This window comes from Schistocerca piceifrons, chromosome 1 (genome assembly GCF_021461385.2).
Source record: "Schistocerca piceifrons isolate TAMUIC-IGC-003096 chromosome 1, iqSchPice1.1, whole genome shotgun sequence".
NCBI lineage: Eukaryota > Metazoa > Arthropoda > Insecta > Orthoptera > Acrididae > Schistocerca > Schistocerca piceifrons.
Window position 1 is genome coordinate 716,849,508 of NC_060138.1, and position 17,005 is coordinate 716,866,512.

The 17,005-nt window shown below is 42.7% G+C and overlaps 1 protein-coding gene across 1 annotated transcript in view; it reads left to right on the top strand.

Annotated features, from left to right (window-relative positions):
• Window positions 1–335: 335 nt before the first annotated feature.
• LOC124788091 (inverted formin-2-like) overlaps window positions 336–17,005 on the top strand; it is a 231,539-nt gene continuing 214,869 nt past the window's right edge. Inside the window, exon 1 of the mRNA XM_047255199.1 lies at window positions 336–451. Coding sequence (XP_047111155.1) covers window positions 387–451 — 65 coding nt within the window. The 5' untranslated portion in view covers window positions 336–386. The remainder of the gene's footprint in view (window positions 452–17,005) is intronic.

Here is a 17,005-nt window from a genome sequence, read left to right on the forward strand (position 1 = left end):
CTCTAAGTCTACAAATGTTCGAAACGTAGGTTTGCCTTTTCTTAATCTAGCTTCTAAGATAAGTCGTAGGGTCAGTATTGCCTCACGTGTTACTGCCTCACTGAGTTGTTTATTCTATGAAATGTGTTCTAGCGCAGTGCTGCCTGTCAGAGATGTGGAGACCGGCGTGTGTTGTAGTGCTGGCGCTCTGCTGTGCAGGTCCTCGCGGGATGAGCTCGCAGGAGCTGTGGACGCACGCGGTGGAGAAGAGCAGGCGCGGCCGCGGCGGGGGCGGCTGCGGGGCCGGCGCGCGCGGCCTGCGGAGGGCGAGCAGCAGCCAGCAGCTGCTGGCCGACCTGCGCCGCGGCGCAGACCTCTCGCGCTGGGAGCCCGAGCTCTGCATCCAGATGCTCAGCATCCCCGCCTCGCAGAACTACTCCGCCATCTGCAAGCTGCTCCAGAAGGCGCCTCAGTGAGTACCGCGCTCTGCGGCCAGCTGCACTCTTCCACTCGCAGTACGACTGGCATTCGTTCTCCCTCAACAAACTGCAGACAAGTGCTGCATATTCCGAATGTTAGTGAAAGCACATTGTAATTAGACAAATTGCTCTGCATAGGTACTACTGTAAAGCATTTTCTTTCAGCGCGGAAATTCTTCCAAAGAAATGTAAAAGCAAAATCACAATATTCTAGTAATATTTTAGAAGTTGATGGGTGCCTGGGGCCAACTGTGTGGATGCAGCGAGCAAACTTGAGGAGCGCCGCGATCGAGCTGGTATATGTTGTACTGTGTCAGATGCCGAGTTTGCTGTGCTGTTTAACTGACCGTTCTGAATAAAATATTACATATGGACCTTCTAGCAATACCACCACTTGCAAAGTAGGTTAGAAATTAGATTAATAATGTTGCTCACGCAGCATATGTTCACTTTATCGGGAAACAACAAAGTTATTGACTGTGGATGGTATCGTCAGAATGGAAATAATGAAGTCACTGTAAAAAAGTCATTAATTTTGGCACTTATCTTGAATGGACCCCACGTAGATTTCGTCGAAGTTGTTGTGGCTCATCTTGTTGATTCTAGGGTGATTCCACTTTGACTGCTAGAAGGTCCAGATCTCTATTTTGGCGATATTTGAATACCTAACAAATGCGTTTTTCAGGAAATTCTTAATGATCAAATAATCCAAGATCAGAACAATAGTATGGTAGAAATAATTTTTGACTCGGTGTTCACGATCCACATTTTTATTAAACTTCTTGTAAATTCATATATACTTCTCCTTAATTGTCATATCATCAAGAAACCAGTTTTGTATCACTCTTCATAAATTTAATTTCCACTTTAACCAAACACAAGACTAGACTGTTCCTTTACAAAGCGAAATAACAACTTAACTTCTGCAAAGTGAAACAAAGACTGCTCTGTGCGCATTCTCGCCAAAACGGTTACAAGTCAAAGACTATGACAGTCTCACAGAAACGAACACACACAAGAACCATATCATTGTAATTTATCGATACATCGGAGTACCTATACATTAATAAAACCAACTGTGAATATTGTCACAAAAATATGTCTGTTACTTCGCAGAAAAGTAGTACGATATTACTGGTATCGAGAACTGGGGTTGGAGTGCCGTAATGGTCACGTAAATAAAGAACCATTACAACCTATTCTCAGTTGTTACAGATACAGCTTCTGAAATGCTGCGTAAGGATCCGTGTAAAATCGTGGCCATGGTCGCTAGTGCCACAATCAGTTGTTCCGCTCTGAGCTGCTGTTGAGAAAATGAGAGATATATCCATACGTATTATGAATTACAGTTCCCTGTCGCGTTTTCCGGTCTGTATATTATGGCTATCCTCAGGAACTATTGTCTGGATTTTGATATCGTTTCACTAATAGATACTGGTTCAGAATGACGGTTGAAGTATAATATCCTTTTTTTAATAATAAAGAGATTCTAATACGAGTGGTATTACCTGTTCCATATTTAATTGAAGTTTAGAGTGATACGTCGGGGCAATGATGGGAGCCACGAGTTCGTCAGGTAGAGTAGACGACATTAAAAAACCAGTAAATCCACCGCATGTTTTTCCGTCTGTGTTTTAAGGCTAATCTTTATCCGGTTTTCACTAATAAAGTGTTCACAATGAAGGTTTGTATATATATTTACATACTATAATTATGTCGTCGTCCTGTAGATACTCGGTGCCAGTTGTGTGACGCGGCGATGCGTCGCTGATACAACGTAAATCTAAATTACGAGGGGCGTTTGAAAAGTCCGTGAAAAAATACAAACTACTTGCGTGTTTGGGGTAAACCTTTTTTATTTTTCGACATAGTCTCCTTTCAGACTTATACACTTTGTCCAACGCTGTTCTGATTTGTTGATCCCTTCCGAATAATAGGAATTGTCCAAATCTGCAATATTGCTATTAGTTGCTGCAATCACCACCTCGTTTGAATAAAGTCTTTGTCCCTCCAGCCATTTCTTCAAATTGGGGAACAAATAGCAGTCCGAGGGAGACAAGTGTGGAGAATACGGGGAATGTCAAACGAGATGGAATCCTATTTCCATTAATTTTGCGACCACAACTGCTGAGGTGTGTGCTGGTGCATTGTCATAATGGAAAAGGACTTTTTTGCGGTCCAATAACCGGCGTTTTGCTTGCAGTTCGGTTTTCAAACGGTCCAATAACGATGAATAATATGCACCTGTAATAGTTTTACCCTTTCCCAGATAGTCGATGAGGATTATCCCTTGTGAATCCCAAAAGACAGTCGCTATAACCTTTCCACCGAAGGACTGGTCTTCGCCTTTTTTGGTGCAGATTCTCCCATTGTTTAGATTGTTGTTTGGTCTCAGTAGTATAGTAATGTATCCATGTTTCATCCACAGTGACGAAAAGACGCTTAAAGTCCTGCGGATTTTTCATGAACAGCTGCAAACCATCCTTGCAATACTTCACACGATTCAGTTTTTGGCCCAACCTCAGCAATCGCGGAACCCATCCTGCGGATAGCTTTCTCATGTCCAAATGTTTATGCAAAATATTATGTACCCCGTTCATTCGAGATGCCCACAGCACTAGCAATCTCACGCACCTTAACTCTTCTGCCATCCTTCACCATATCATGGATTTTATCAATAATTCTGGAGTCGTAACCTCCACAGGGCACCCAGAACGTTCAGTACCACCTGTGCCCATATGGCCATTCCGAAAATTTTGAAACCACTTATAAACTGGAATGGAATTTTCACTCTGCAGCGGAGTGTGCGCTGATATGAAACTTCCTGGCAGATTAAAACTGTGTGCCCGACCGAGGCTCGAACTCGGGACCTTTGCCTTTCGCGGGCAAGTGCTCTACCATCTGAGCTACCGAAGCACGACTCACGGACGGTCCTCACAGCTTCACTTCTGCCAGTATCGCGTCTGCTACCTTCCAAACTTTACAGAAGCTCTCCTGCGAAACTTGCAGAACTAGCACTCCTGAAAGAAAGGATAATGCGGAGACATGGCTTAGCCACAGCCTGGGGGATGTTTCCAGAATGAGATTTTCACTCTGCAGCGGAGTGTGCGCTGATATGAAACTTCCTGGCAGATTAAAACTGTGTGCCCGACCGAGACTCGAACTCGGGACCTTTGCCTTTCGCGGGCAAGTGCTCTACCATCTTAGCTACCGAAGCACGACTCACGCCCGGTACTCACAGCTTTCTTCTGCCAGTACCTCGTCTCCTACCTTCCAAACTTTACGGAAGCTCTCCTGCGAACCTTGCAGAACTAGCACTCCTGAAAGAAAGGAGCACTTGTCCGCGAAAGGCAAAGGTCCCGAGTTCGAGTCTCGGTCGGGCACACAGTTTTAATCTGCCAGGAAGTTTCACTTATAAACTGTTCTAATCGAAGGTGCAGGGTCACCGTAATGTTCGTCAAGCTTCTCTTTAGTCTCCTGAGGCGTATTGCCTTTCATAAAGTAATATTTAATCACCATACGAAATTCTTCTTCGCCAATTTTTTGACAGTCATTCGACTTCCTTGATTCACACAAAGAAATAGACCAATATGGCTGAAACTTCGTGTGCGTTCTTTCCAAAGATGGTACTAACTAAACATGACCTCGAAAGCACCGGTGGTGCCATCTCTAGGACTTTACAAGAACTTTTCAAACGCCCCTCGTACTTCCACAAGAACATGCCTTCCTCCAAAACAAGTATCTTTATAGCTTCCCTAACTTCATCGGTAGAAGACTGTGCACGATCATTTCTAGACGTCACTACTTCATTTTTAATATGTTACGTAGTTTTAGGCGTCGAATCCTGTTACTTGTGTTACAGTATTCTGAAAATTTTCAAGCCAAATAAACCAATGATCATCTCCTGTCCTCTGTGAGGAATTTCCAACTCCACGACTACCGTTTTCGTGCATACATAATTTGATTAGCATTACAGTATCTATGTGATGCCAAAACATCTTTATTTCAGCTCAGCGAATGATGCTGAAGTCGGTTTTGCGTGTTAGAGAAGAATCCAGTTTAGTGCCAACCGCTGTTCAGTCCACCACCAATAGTCCCTAGGCAGACGATGTCGACGTCACAGTAACGAAGACCCGTCACGTGACTGGCTTAGGAAACACCGAAAGTCGCCGAGAGCGCAATGTCAGTGTTGTTTAACAGCTGCACTGAGAATCTGCCGTTCGAAATGACATGTCTCGTCTTCCCATCCCTAGCTGGCAATTTCAGAACCAGACTTTGAATCTGGTGTACATCGTGGTTCGGACGCAAATGAATATGATGATTAAATCAAGACCCTACGCTGTCGACAGGCGTTGATATACATCAACGGGGACAATTGAAATGTGTGCCCGACAGAGACTCGAACCCGGGATCTCCTGCTTGCGTAGCAGACGCTCTATCCATCTGAGCCACCGAGGGCACAGAGGATAGTGAGACTACAGGGATTTATCCCTTGCACGCTCCCCGTGAGACCCACATTCCCAACTTAATGTCCACACACTACATTCGTAGTGCCCCTGCCCACTACTCATAACTCGCGGCAGACAATCTTACCGAGTCCCGTAAGAGTTCGGGCAATGCGTGTGCATCCAGCACAGAAGAAGAAAGTCAATGGCCGGTTAACCTTAACTATATGAAGATGGTACCCATGAGCCATGGACCTTGCCGTTGGTGGGGAGGCTTGCGTGCCTCAGCGATACAGATGGCCGTACCGTAGGTGCAACCACAACGGAGGGGTATCTGTTGGGAGGCCAGACAAACATGTGGTTCCTGAAGAGGGGCAGCAGCCTTTTCAGTAGTTGCAGGGGCAACAGTGTGGATGATTGACTGATCTGGCCTTGTAACATTAACCAAAACGGCCTTGCTGTGCTGGTACTGCGAACGGCTGAAAGCAAGGGGAAACTACAGCCGTAATTTTTCCCGAGGACATCCAGCTTTACTGTATGATTAAATGATGATGGCGTCCTCTTGGGTAAAATATTCCGGAGGTAAAATAGTCCCCCATTCGGATCTCCGGGTGGGGACTACTCAGGAGGACGTCGTTATCAGGAGAAAGAAAACTGGCATTCTACGGATCGGAGCGTGGAATGTCAGATCCCTTAATCGGGCAGGTAGGTTAGAAAATTTAAAAAGGGAAATGGATAGGTTAAAGTTAGATATAGTGGGAATTAGTGAAGTTCGGTGGCAGGAGGAGCAAGACTTTTGGTCAGGTGATTACAGGGTTATAAATACAAAATCAAATAGGGGTAATGCAGGAGTAGGTTTAATAGTGAATAAAAAAATAGGAGTGCGGGTTAGCTACTACAAACAGCATAGTGAACGCATTATTGTGGCCAAGATAGACACAAAGCCCATGCCTACTACAGTAGTACAAGTTTATATGCCAACTAGCTCTGCAGATGATGAAGAAATTGATGAAATGTATGCCGAGGTAAAAGAAATTATTCAGGTAGTGAAGGGAGACGAAAATTTAATAGTCATGGGTGACTGGAATTCGTCAGTAGGAAAAGGGAGAGAAGGAAACATAGTAGGTGAATATGGATTGGGGGAAAGAAATGAAAGAGGAAGCCGTCTGGTAGAATTTTGCACAGAGCATAACTTAATCATAGCTAACACTTGGTTCAAGAATCATGAAAGAAGGTTGTATACCTGGAAGAATCCTGGAGGTACTAAAAGATATCAGATAGATTACATAATGGTAAGACAGAGATTAAGGAACCAGGTTTTAAATTGTAAGACATTTCCAGGGGCAGATGTGGATTCTGATCACAATCTATTGGTTATGAACTATAGATTAAAACTGAAGAAACTGCAAAAAGGTGGGAATTTAAGGAGATGGGACCTGGATAAACTGAAAGAACCAGAGGTTGTACAGAGTTTCAGGAAGAGCAGAAGGGAACAATTGACAGGAATGGGGGAAAGAAATACAGTAGAAGAAGAATGGGTAGCTTTGAGAGATGAAATAGTGAAGGTAGCAGAGGATCAAGTAGGTAAAAAGACAAGGGCTAGTAGAAATCCTTGGGTAACAGAAGAAATATTGAATTTAATTGATGAAAGGAGAAAATAGAAAAGGCAGTAAATGAAGCAGACAAAAAGGAATACAAACTTCTCAAAAATGAGATCGACAGGAAGTGCAAAATGGCTAAGCAGGGATGGCTAGAGGACAAATGTAAGGATGTAGAGGCTTATCTCACTAGGGGTAAGATACATACTGCTTACAGGAAAATTAGAGACATTTACAGAAAAGAGAGCCACTTGTATGAATATCAAGAGCTCAGATGGCAACCCAGTTCGAAGCAAAGAAGGGAAGGCAGAAAGGTGGAAGGAGTATATAGAGGGTTTATACAAGGGCGATGTACTTGAGGACAATATTATGGAAATGGAAGAGGATGTAGATGAAGATGAAATAAGATACTGCGTGAAGAGTTTGACAGAGCACTGAAAGACCTGAGTCGTAACAAGGCCCCGGGAGTAGACAACATTCCATTAGAACTACTGATGGCCTTGGGAGAGCCAGTCATGACAAAACTCTACCATCTGGTGAGCAAGATGTATGAGACAGACGAAATACCCACAGACTTCAAGAAGAATATAATAATTCCAATCCCAATGAAAGCAGGTGTTGACAGATGTGAAAATTACCGAACTATCAGTTTGATAAGTCACAGCTGCAAAATACTAACGCGAATTCTTTACAGACGAATGGAAAAACTGGTAGAGGCGGACCTCGGGGAAGATCAGTCTGGATTCCGTAGAAATGTTGGAACACGTGAGGCAATACTAACCTTAGAAGAAAGATTAAGAAAAGGCAAACCTACGTTTCTAGCATTTGTAGACTTAGAGAAGGCTTTTGACAACGTTAACTGGAATACTCTCTTTCAAATTCTGAAGGTGGCAGGGGTAAAATACAGGGAGCGAAAGGCTATTTACAATTTGTACAGAAACCAGATGGCAGTTATAAGAGTCGAGGGGCATGAAAGGGAAGCAGTGGTTGGGAAAGGCGTGAGACAGGGTTGTAGCCTCTCCCCGATGTTATTCAATCTGTATATTGAGCAAGCAGTAAAGGAAACAAAAGAAAAATTCGGAGTAGGTATTAAAATCCATGGAGAAGAAATAAGAACTTTGAGGTTCGCCGATGACATTGTAATTCTGTCAGAGACAGCAAAGGACTTGGAAGAGCAGTTGAATGGAATGGACACTGTCTTGAAAGGAGGATATAAGATGAACATCAACAAAAGCAAAACGAGGATAATGGAATGTAGTCAAATTAAATCGGGTGATGCTGAGGGGATTAGATTAGGAAATGAGACACTTAAAGTAGTAAAGGAGTTTTGCTATTTAGGGAGTAAAATAACTGATGATGGTCGAAGTAGAGAGGAAATAAAATGTAGACTGGCAATGGCAAGGAAATCATTTCTGAAGAAGAGAAATTTGTTAACATCGAGTATAGATTTAAGTGTCAGGAAGTCGTTTCTGAAAGTATTTGTATGGAGTGTAGCTATGTATGGAAGTGAAACATGGACGATAACCAGTTTGGACAAGAAGAGAATAGAAGCTTTCGAAATGTGGTGCTACAGAAGAATGCTGAAGATAAGGTGGGTAGATCACGTAACTAATGAGGAGGTATTGAATAGGATTGGGGAGAAGAGAAGTTTGTGGCACAACTTGACTAGAAGAAGGGATCGGTTGGTAGGACATGTTTTGAGGCATCAAGGGATCACAAATTTAGCATTGGGGGGTAGCGTGGAGGGTAAAAATCGTAGAGGGAGACCAAGAGATCAATACACTAAGCAGATTCAGGAGGATGTAGGTTGCAGTAGGTACTGGGAGATGATGAAGCTTGCACAGGATAGAGTAGCATGGAGAGCTGCATCAAACCAGTCTCAGGACTGAAGACCACAACAACAACAACAACCTGTTCTTTCGGACATCTCCATATGCAAATGATTATAGTAAAGAATATTACTTTGGCTGCTGTGTACTGTAACCTTGATTCCCAAACTGCCGGACTTGACAGATAACACGGTAACTGCATACAATTATTAAGTGCAGCGTGTCACTGGCAAAGGGAAAAAAGACAACTTCGACTAAATGAAAGAAGATGAAGAGCATACTGTAACAACGCAGAAGAATGAACGTAAAACCCGTTTTAGACTGTCAAGTAAGAGTGTCTACTTTCGAGGCTTCGGAGTCAATACAGAAAGCTTTTAAATGCCGGAGGTTTAAGGCTGAAACGATTCCAAATTTGGAAATACGATACGCTTGACAACAGAAAATGAAAACAGTAAACTGAGTATAATTAGCTAAAAAGAATAGAAAACAGATACATTACAAAAAGCTTTGTGGTTGGTTTTACAAAGTGTAGTTGCAGTTAACCTATCTGGTCCCATCGTTTCAAGGAAACACAAAAAATTTAATTGATCGGTTTGAAGAATAACTTACCGGTTTTTCTGAACAGTATAAAATCTACTGACAGTATCTAATAAACAGAACAAGAAGACAGGATTTACATATGATTTTTATAATGAGAAGCTATAAAATACTGGGAATTTTGAAAATGGTGACTTAACGTATAGCAAATAGTGGATTTATTTATAACTAGTAAATAACAATGACTACCGACAGGGATTGCCTCAGTTTCAACCGATGCTCACCATTAACCTACGCCTGGAATTTAGAACTTAAACTTTATGCTTTCTTCCGTCGCTTATAATTCTGCACTTGGTTTGCGGCCCCCTCAAATATTATACACCATCTCTCGGTGAACCTTTCAATCTTGTTAGTTCTCATCCGCCTTCAACAAATAAAGAAAAAGTTCTCTATAGTTTTAGATAATATTTTTATGACTGAAATTTTATGTTTTACAAGGGCGATGCTGAACTACATTATTTTACTTCACTTTCCACAACTCTAGCCGACCCAGGTGGCCGCGCGGTTCTAAGCGCTACAGTCTGGAACCGCGCGACCGCCACGGTCGCAAGTTCGAATCCTGCCTCGACCATGGATGTGTGTGATGTCCTTAGGTTAGTTAGGTTTAAGTAGTTTTAAGTTGTAGGGGACTCATGACCTAAGATGTTAAGTCCCATAGTGCTCAGAGCCATTTGAACCATTTTTGAACCACAACTCTAGACCGGCTTTGTATTATGTCACTGACGTTAATTTTTGTGATGACTAACAATTTTCGTGTTTCCTTTTATAAATATGTGGTTTGCAACGTTTCAGGTTAAAAAATTAGTTATTCAGTTACAGACATTATTTATTAATACTGGATCCTCTTCCTCCTTCATGTTGGCAGCTAAAAGTTGAGTGAACAGCAGAAATACTGGCAAAACTGTGCTTCTCTGGTCGATAGCAAAAACGTAGCGTAGTGTTAAAGAAAGGTGAGTTAAGAAGATGAACCGCAGAATGAAACGAAAAGACTTCTCTGATACATCTCGACTTCAGCAGGTACCGGAATGACACGTTGATTCACGTCAGACTGCAGTGCCAAAATAAGCGGCTGTATGTTTATTATTAATATATCAACCGAAAAACATTTCTAAGACTGAAGGTAAGTTGATGTTATTCTCTCACAGTTCCAAAGTAATTTACATTACAACTACTTGCAGTCATGGAAACAGTGGAAAAAACTGAAAGCACATTGAATTTAGAATCTACGACTAATTATAGATTAGCTCAGAGTACAGCCAATTAGGAAATGTCCATTACTTCATTTGACACAGAAATTATGGGAGGAAAACCCGTCAGATAAAGCGTGAGTTACCTGATAAGCTCTGATGTTGGTCGCGATATTTGTGAATAAGAGGCACTAATTGTTGGCCTGGAAAGGCATAGAGAAGTTGTGAACACAGTTCAGAACGTTCGTTCGTCACGCAGATGTTGTAATCGTTAAGTATTCGAGACATAGCACAGACATCTTCAGTGCCATTTGCGTCATTTGTTTTCCGCTGTGGAAAAGTGATCGTCGTCCTTATTGAGGTACTGGGTTATGGCTGTATTTTCAAAACATAAATTAAACTTAACTGCGCTGCGGTTTTCCCCAAACTTCCAGCGTAATGAATCATACTACAAGTCTTTCAGTTCCTCAGAGAACCTACAGTGTTAACCAGTTCTCCGATTTATGATCTCAACATTGTTTTTCAACTTACAGTTTCCATCTGGTGATTGTCTATTCTGTAACCTTCAGTTACAGGCACAGTAATTCACCTTATTGTTCTGTCATGTGATTCCAGTACTCAAAAACATTGAAGTTTATGAAGCGTTTTTTCCTCCGTTGTATGAGAACGAAGTCATGATCTGAGGCATATATGAGTGACTTCTGAAAATAAGTTGTTGTCGTTTTGGGTAAGGACGATTTGATTGCCTGTGTATCACGCATCCTTTAGCGAAATGCTGAGAAGCTTCTGTGAGGTTACTCGTCGCAACGCCAGAGTTTTCCAGAAATTTTAACTTTTACAGAAAATCCTTAAATATAGTGTGAGTAAAATTACGAATTAAAAATTGAGTTAGTCAGTTACAGTTTGTTTTTCAACTTACAGTTTGCATCTGGTGATTGTCTATTCTGTAACCTTCAGTTACAGGTACAGTAATTCACCTTAATTCTACCTCTCGATCACGGGGCCCGGGTCCGATTCCCGGCCGGGTTGGGGATTTTCTCTGCCCGGGGGCTAGGTGTTTGTGTTGCACTCAGCATTTCATCATCATCATTCGTGACAGTGGCTAGATTGGATTGTGAAAAAAATTGGAGTGTGTAAATATTGGGAGTTCGTATGGGCACTAATGAGTGCGTAGTTGAGCGCCCCACAAACCAGACATCATCATCAGTACAATGATTCTCCGAACTTAATGAAATAAAAAACAATTCAAAGGTAACGCAGGAGAAGAACAAGCAATAATTTGAAAGGCAGAGTGCAGTAATAAAGTCACAGAATTAGACATAGGGAAATAATGAGTACTTTACATTATTATTTCTCGTGTAAAGGGCTACCAATTGCATGTTTCCTAACACTAAGTGAAAATACAGGGAAACGACAGATCATTATCAAAGGGAGAAACAAAAGGTTGTCGAAAGGTCAGTGGTGTCCGTATCATCTTCAAGTAGAAACCTAAGCGGATCATTTTCTTACACTCGTTGCAGATACTTCTTGTTCTTACTGAGATAAAGACAGTAAGAAAAAACTTACAACACGTTATATAAAGCTTTCGGTGATTATCTGAATACCAGTTTTCGGCATGCCTGGCTCTTTATATTTAACTCCGTAGTCATTGGAATTAGAAAATTTGCTAGTGTTTACGCATCACTCTACTGCAAATGTTGTTATCCACGGAAAATTCAGCCCTCCTACTATACGGTCTAAATGCTTCTAGTGTCCTGTCAATATTAAATATAGTATAGAGTGTTTTCATTCAGAACAAATCAGTACCATACACATAACTAGTAATGTAATGCAATGTAATGTAATGTAATGCAATCCCCATCTAAATATTAGCGAGTAAGTAATCAAAATGCTATGTCAATAGTATAAAAAACTGACTGGCGCAGGCGACGGTTTTATTTTTAATTACATATTTTACATTACATTTAATTACATATTTTTAATTACATATAGTTGAATGTTTTTAAATAAGAAGATCCGCAAACACCAAATAACGCAATGCTGTTATAGCTTTAAATACCAAAAGAATTACATTGGCTGTAGATGTATAAGACAAGGAGAAAAAAATTGAAGCGTTGGCTAAATGACATGTGCAAAACAGCTATAGAGACCCACGAACGTACTTCTGTGAAACGTAGGAGTAAAATATTAAGCATAGCTGCCACCAACAGATAATGTATGATATATGGAGCGAATTCCACAGATACGCTTGTCTAGAACTATCAGATAATTTCCTGCTTTTGTACGAAACAGCCAGTTCGTCCCTATATCAGCGTGTGTCATAAAATTAATATCCTAGAGTCGTAAAATTAAAATCTTCCCCATAGAATTCACTCCTAACTCTCAATAATAATAGCAAAAGATGAATATGCATTGACCTAAAAAAAATGGTTCAAATGGCTCTGAGCACTATGGGACTTAACATCTGAGGTCATCAGTCCCCTAGAACTTAGAACTACTTAAACCTAACTAAGGACATCACACAGATCCATGCCCGAGGCAGGATTCGAACCTGCGACCGTAGCAGTCAGCGGTTCCGGACTGAAGAGCCTAGAACCGCTCGGCCACCGCGGCCGGCTTGCATTGACCAAAAGCTGCTCCGAAACTGTTAATTTATACAGTCTCGGAAACCTTCGAATTTAAATGACATTTCCTTGTTGCCACTACAATTTAATTTACATATCGAGCTAGAATCGTTAAGCTAGAGAGCAAGTAAATAACCTGTGTCTTTACATGTACAGTGTCGCAATCATTACGCAAATTAAAGTGTTTGAGGACTGGAACAGTTAGAGCCGAGAAAGATGGCGCAACGGTTTTGAATATAGACTCGCGTTTGGAGATCAGACGCCCTGCAGGTCGTGGTATGGAATCAGGGGACCGAGGTCTGTTTCCGGAGAATCTTCCTCAACGCCGGTTCTACGCGTGTCCGCGAAACGTAAACGGAAGTTACTGGTGACCGGCGATTAGCAAGTGGCCCGCCATTCTGAACATGTTTGATGGCGAACCTGCATGCCAGGAAAACAGTAGTATCTACCGTTCTTCGAAGAAAGCTTTCACTTCCACTCCCGTTGTGGTCGGGCATTTGCGCTACAAATTATAGTAGGTAGACATCGTTCTTGGATGTGGAATACGTTGATATACAGTATGTAACGCCCTTGATGTGGCGATTATTGGATAGATTGCTCTCCTTAACTACGAGTTGATACCATACACAGAGTGTGCCGGCTATGCCGCCCGACTGCGGATATTACTACAGCATCTGGAAGCAAAGCTGCCATCTCTGCAGAACAGTTTGAAGCCAGGACTCGTCGGAAAACACTACATCTTGCTGCTCGATACATCAGCGACGGTGTTGTTAATGCGTCCACCGCAATCTGCACAGTGGATGTAGACTCTGTCATGACTACATGGGCTAGACAGCGGGCGCCACGTGCTGTCGGCCCCCTGAGTCGTTCAATCCAACAGCCCCAACCACGAATCACTGCTATTTTGACCCGCAGTGACACTGTACGGCAGGCCTATTTTCCGTAAATTATCACAGGGGTCTCCAAAACAGGGGCCGCGCGGGATTAGCCGAGCGGTCTTAGGCGCTGCAGTCATGGACTGTGCGGCTGGTTCCGGGGGAGGTTCGAGTCCTCCATCTGGCATGGGTGTGTGTGTTTGTCCTTAGGATAATTTAGGTTAAGTAGTGTGTAAGCTTAGGGACTAATGACCTTAGCAGTTAAGTCCCGTAAGATTTCACACACATTTGAACATTTCCAAAACACGACCCGCGGGCCGCATCCGTCCCACAAAGGGATTTAATCCGGCCCCCTGATGAATGAAAGTTTTCGACTAGCACGCGTTTCTTCCCGCCCGTTTAAAGAGAGTTCGCTACGAGCACTGTCTTTACTTATATAAATAAATAAATAACGGAGATGTCACCAGGACCGCTCTGTCTACTGCTGTGACTTCATAGCTGTGTTGTTGCTATATCAAGCTTTTTTGCTGTCAAATACGTGTGCTATATGTCCCTTGAAGCTAAAAAGAGAAACGTAGCTACTGAGAGTCATGTCTTAAATACTGCGTGGTCTGTGAATGTTTCACCGGCCGTTGTGGCCGAGCGGTTCTACGCGCTAGGGTCGCAGGTTCGAATCCTGCCTCGGGCATGGATGTGTATGATGTCCTTAGGCTAGTTAGGTTTAAGTAGTTCTAAGTTTTAGGGGACTGATGGCCCCAGATGTCCCATAGTGCTCAGAGCCATTGAACCATTTGTGAATGTTTCGTTGTAGAGAAAGGCACCAAACCAACCAACAAGTGTTACGAGTAACTAAGCTATTGCTATTCTTTTGAATACAATACTCATCGCCACTACGAAAAAAAGCGAAAATTACGGCATTACAAAAATAAGTAAGCGAGTTGCCAATGAAATCACCAAACAATGCAAGTCATTCATTGTCGGTGACCACGTAAAGAGCTGAAGAACTGTACCTTTATGAAACCGAATAATGTAAAGATACTCTTTGTAATTTATCAAACCAGTTACAACAAAAAGCATCTAAGTTTACTTGGTAATCAATAGCCCCCAACGAATCTACGTTTCAAGGTTTTTTGAGAGGCATTAAATATCTTCCAAGGGGTACACTTAATTTCAGTTGATTAGTGCAACCTTCCTCTGTCTGTGCTCTAATGCACCGCAACAGACGGGGGATAAATATATGCAACAAATGTACAGGTTCCCTTGAAAGAGTAAACTCAATTAGAAAGCAGTCTTGTTACAAAACCCTTGACAATACATTGCGTTCTTCATCGCATCGGAGAGCACTTCCTGCAAAATCAGCTCATCTGACCTGTGTGATAAAGCTTGTAATTTCTGTTGTCAGTTTCATTCTGTGTAATGGATACAAACACCACCATTGAAGTCTTTCCTAGAAGAAGTAGAATCTGTATCGAGTTATCTTCCTTAAAACACGACAGTAATTTGGTTGACGTGTAGAAAAAAGTTTTTGTCAAGTTTCTTTGCTTTGAGAACAGAGGCTGAAATATATTCGAATGAGAAGTCCTGTAGATCAAACAGTGCCTGTGGAAGCTAGTTTTATTGCCTGATGTCGCTCTCCATTTGAAAGAACTGGATGAAAACTTCCGGGAGAGGACAATATTATTTCTGTTCAGTCACATTAATGTGACCTCGTGTCAAAAACTCGAACAACCACCTTTAGCGGCGTGGATCTCTGCGAGACGTTCTGGGAGAGTGTCAGTGAGGGTCTGGAAGGTACTGAAAAGGATGAGGAGCTATGCCGAATCAGTGCAACGGCCAGCTGCGCTAGGTTTTTAGGTTGAGGACTCATGGCGCGAACTGCCAGATAAATGTGCTCTCATAGATTCTCAATAGGGTTTCAATCCCGGAGGTTTGGTGGCCAGGACAGTACGGGAAATTCATTTTCGTGCTCTTCGAACCAAGCACGTTCACCGCGAACTGTGTGACACGTTGCATTTTCATGCTGTTAGATGCTAGCGCGCAGAGGAAAAACTTCAAGTAGGGGCGAAAATGGTGCCCAACTCATGTTCATCCTTTGTGCCTTGTAAAATGACGAGAGCACACAGGGAATGCCTTGCAACCTGAAACCTTAACAACTGTTTCAGGGTGTTTGCTTCAGACGTTTCAGGCCGTAACCGCCAACGACGATCTGTCCGATTCATCATTAAGCGTGATTTATTTGAGAAAGCCAACTGCCATCCCTCAGTGGACGTCCAGTCGTAGTAATAGCGTGCAAATTCCGGCCTTCGTTGCAGATAAGCAGCAGTCAGCATGGGTGCACGAACCAGGCGGTTGTTGCGGACTCCCGTAGCAGCAACGTTCGCTGGACGGTCATTGCGGAGAAGCTGTTGATAGCTGTTTGGTTCACTGTTCAACAGTTGCACGCCTGTTCCCACGTACACTTCTCCGCAGCGCCTCGGCACCGGTTTTGGATAGCACCATTTTGTCCCGGGCGGTTTACTTTAAGCATAGCGACATGCGAATGGTTTACAAACTTAACGATTTCGAATATGCTTTCACCTTTGGCCCGAAATTTAGTGATCATGCCCATTTGGACGTTAGATAAATCGCTCCGTTTTCGCGTTGCGACAACGACTGCACTGTTTTTCCCGTCCCCCCGACACACTTTATATACCCTACACAGCTAGTGCTGTCATCTGCCGTCCGTATTAGTGCACGCTGACGTCGACTTTAGGCGGCGGTCACATTAATGTGAGCGGAACGTGTAGTTGCAGTAACAGTCAGGAGGTGATCCGTGTCATGACTTGTGGGCATTTAGCTGATTTTCTGCTTAAGACTTCGGTAGCCTTAACGATTCTGATTTTCTATGCGGCACAAAATGCTTTAATGACATCTACGCCATACAGTTAAGAAAGGTAAGCTACAGACAATTCCCTCTCGCGTCCTTGTCTGTCCTACTGCTCCAAAAATGGCTCTGAGCATCATGGTACTTAACATCTGAGGTAGTCAGTCCCCTAGAACTTAGAACTACTTGAACCTAACTAACCTAAGGACATCGCACACATCCATGCCCGAGGCAGGATTCGAACCTGCGACTATAGCAGTCTCGCGGTTCCGGACTGAAGCACCTAGAACCGCTCGGCCACCGCGGCCGGCCCTACTGCTCCGTTTCTAATGTTTTCAGTGTCGGCAGAACGTAAATTTGTGTGGCAACACGCGCATTTGACCTTCGGTTCTCCCGATTCCGAATCCAAAAACTTTGCCTACGTCACTGGACTACGCAAAGGTGCCCGAGGACAATGCAGTACTACTATTACTACTACTACTACTACTACTAATAATAATTATTATTATTATATTTATTATTATTTTTA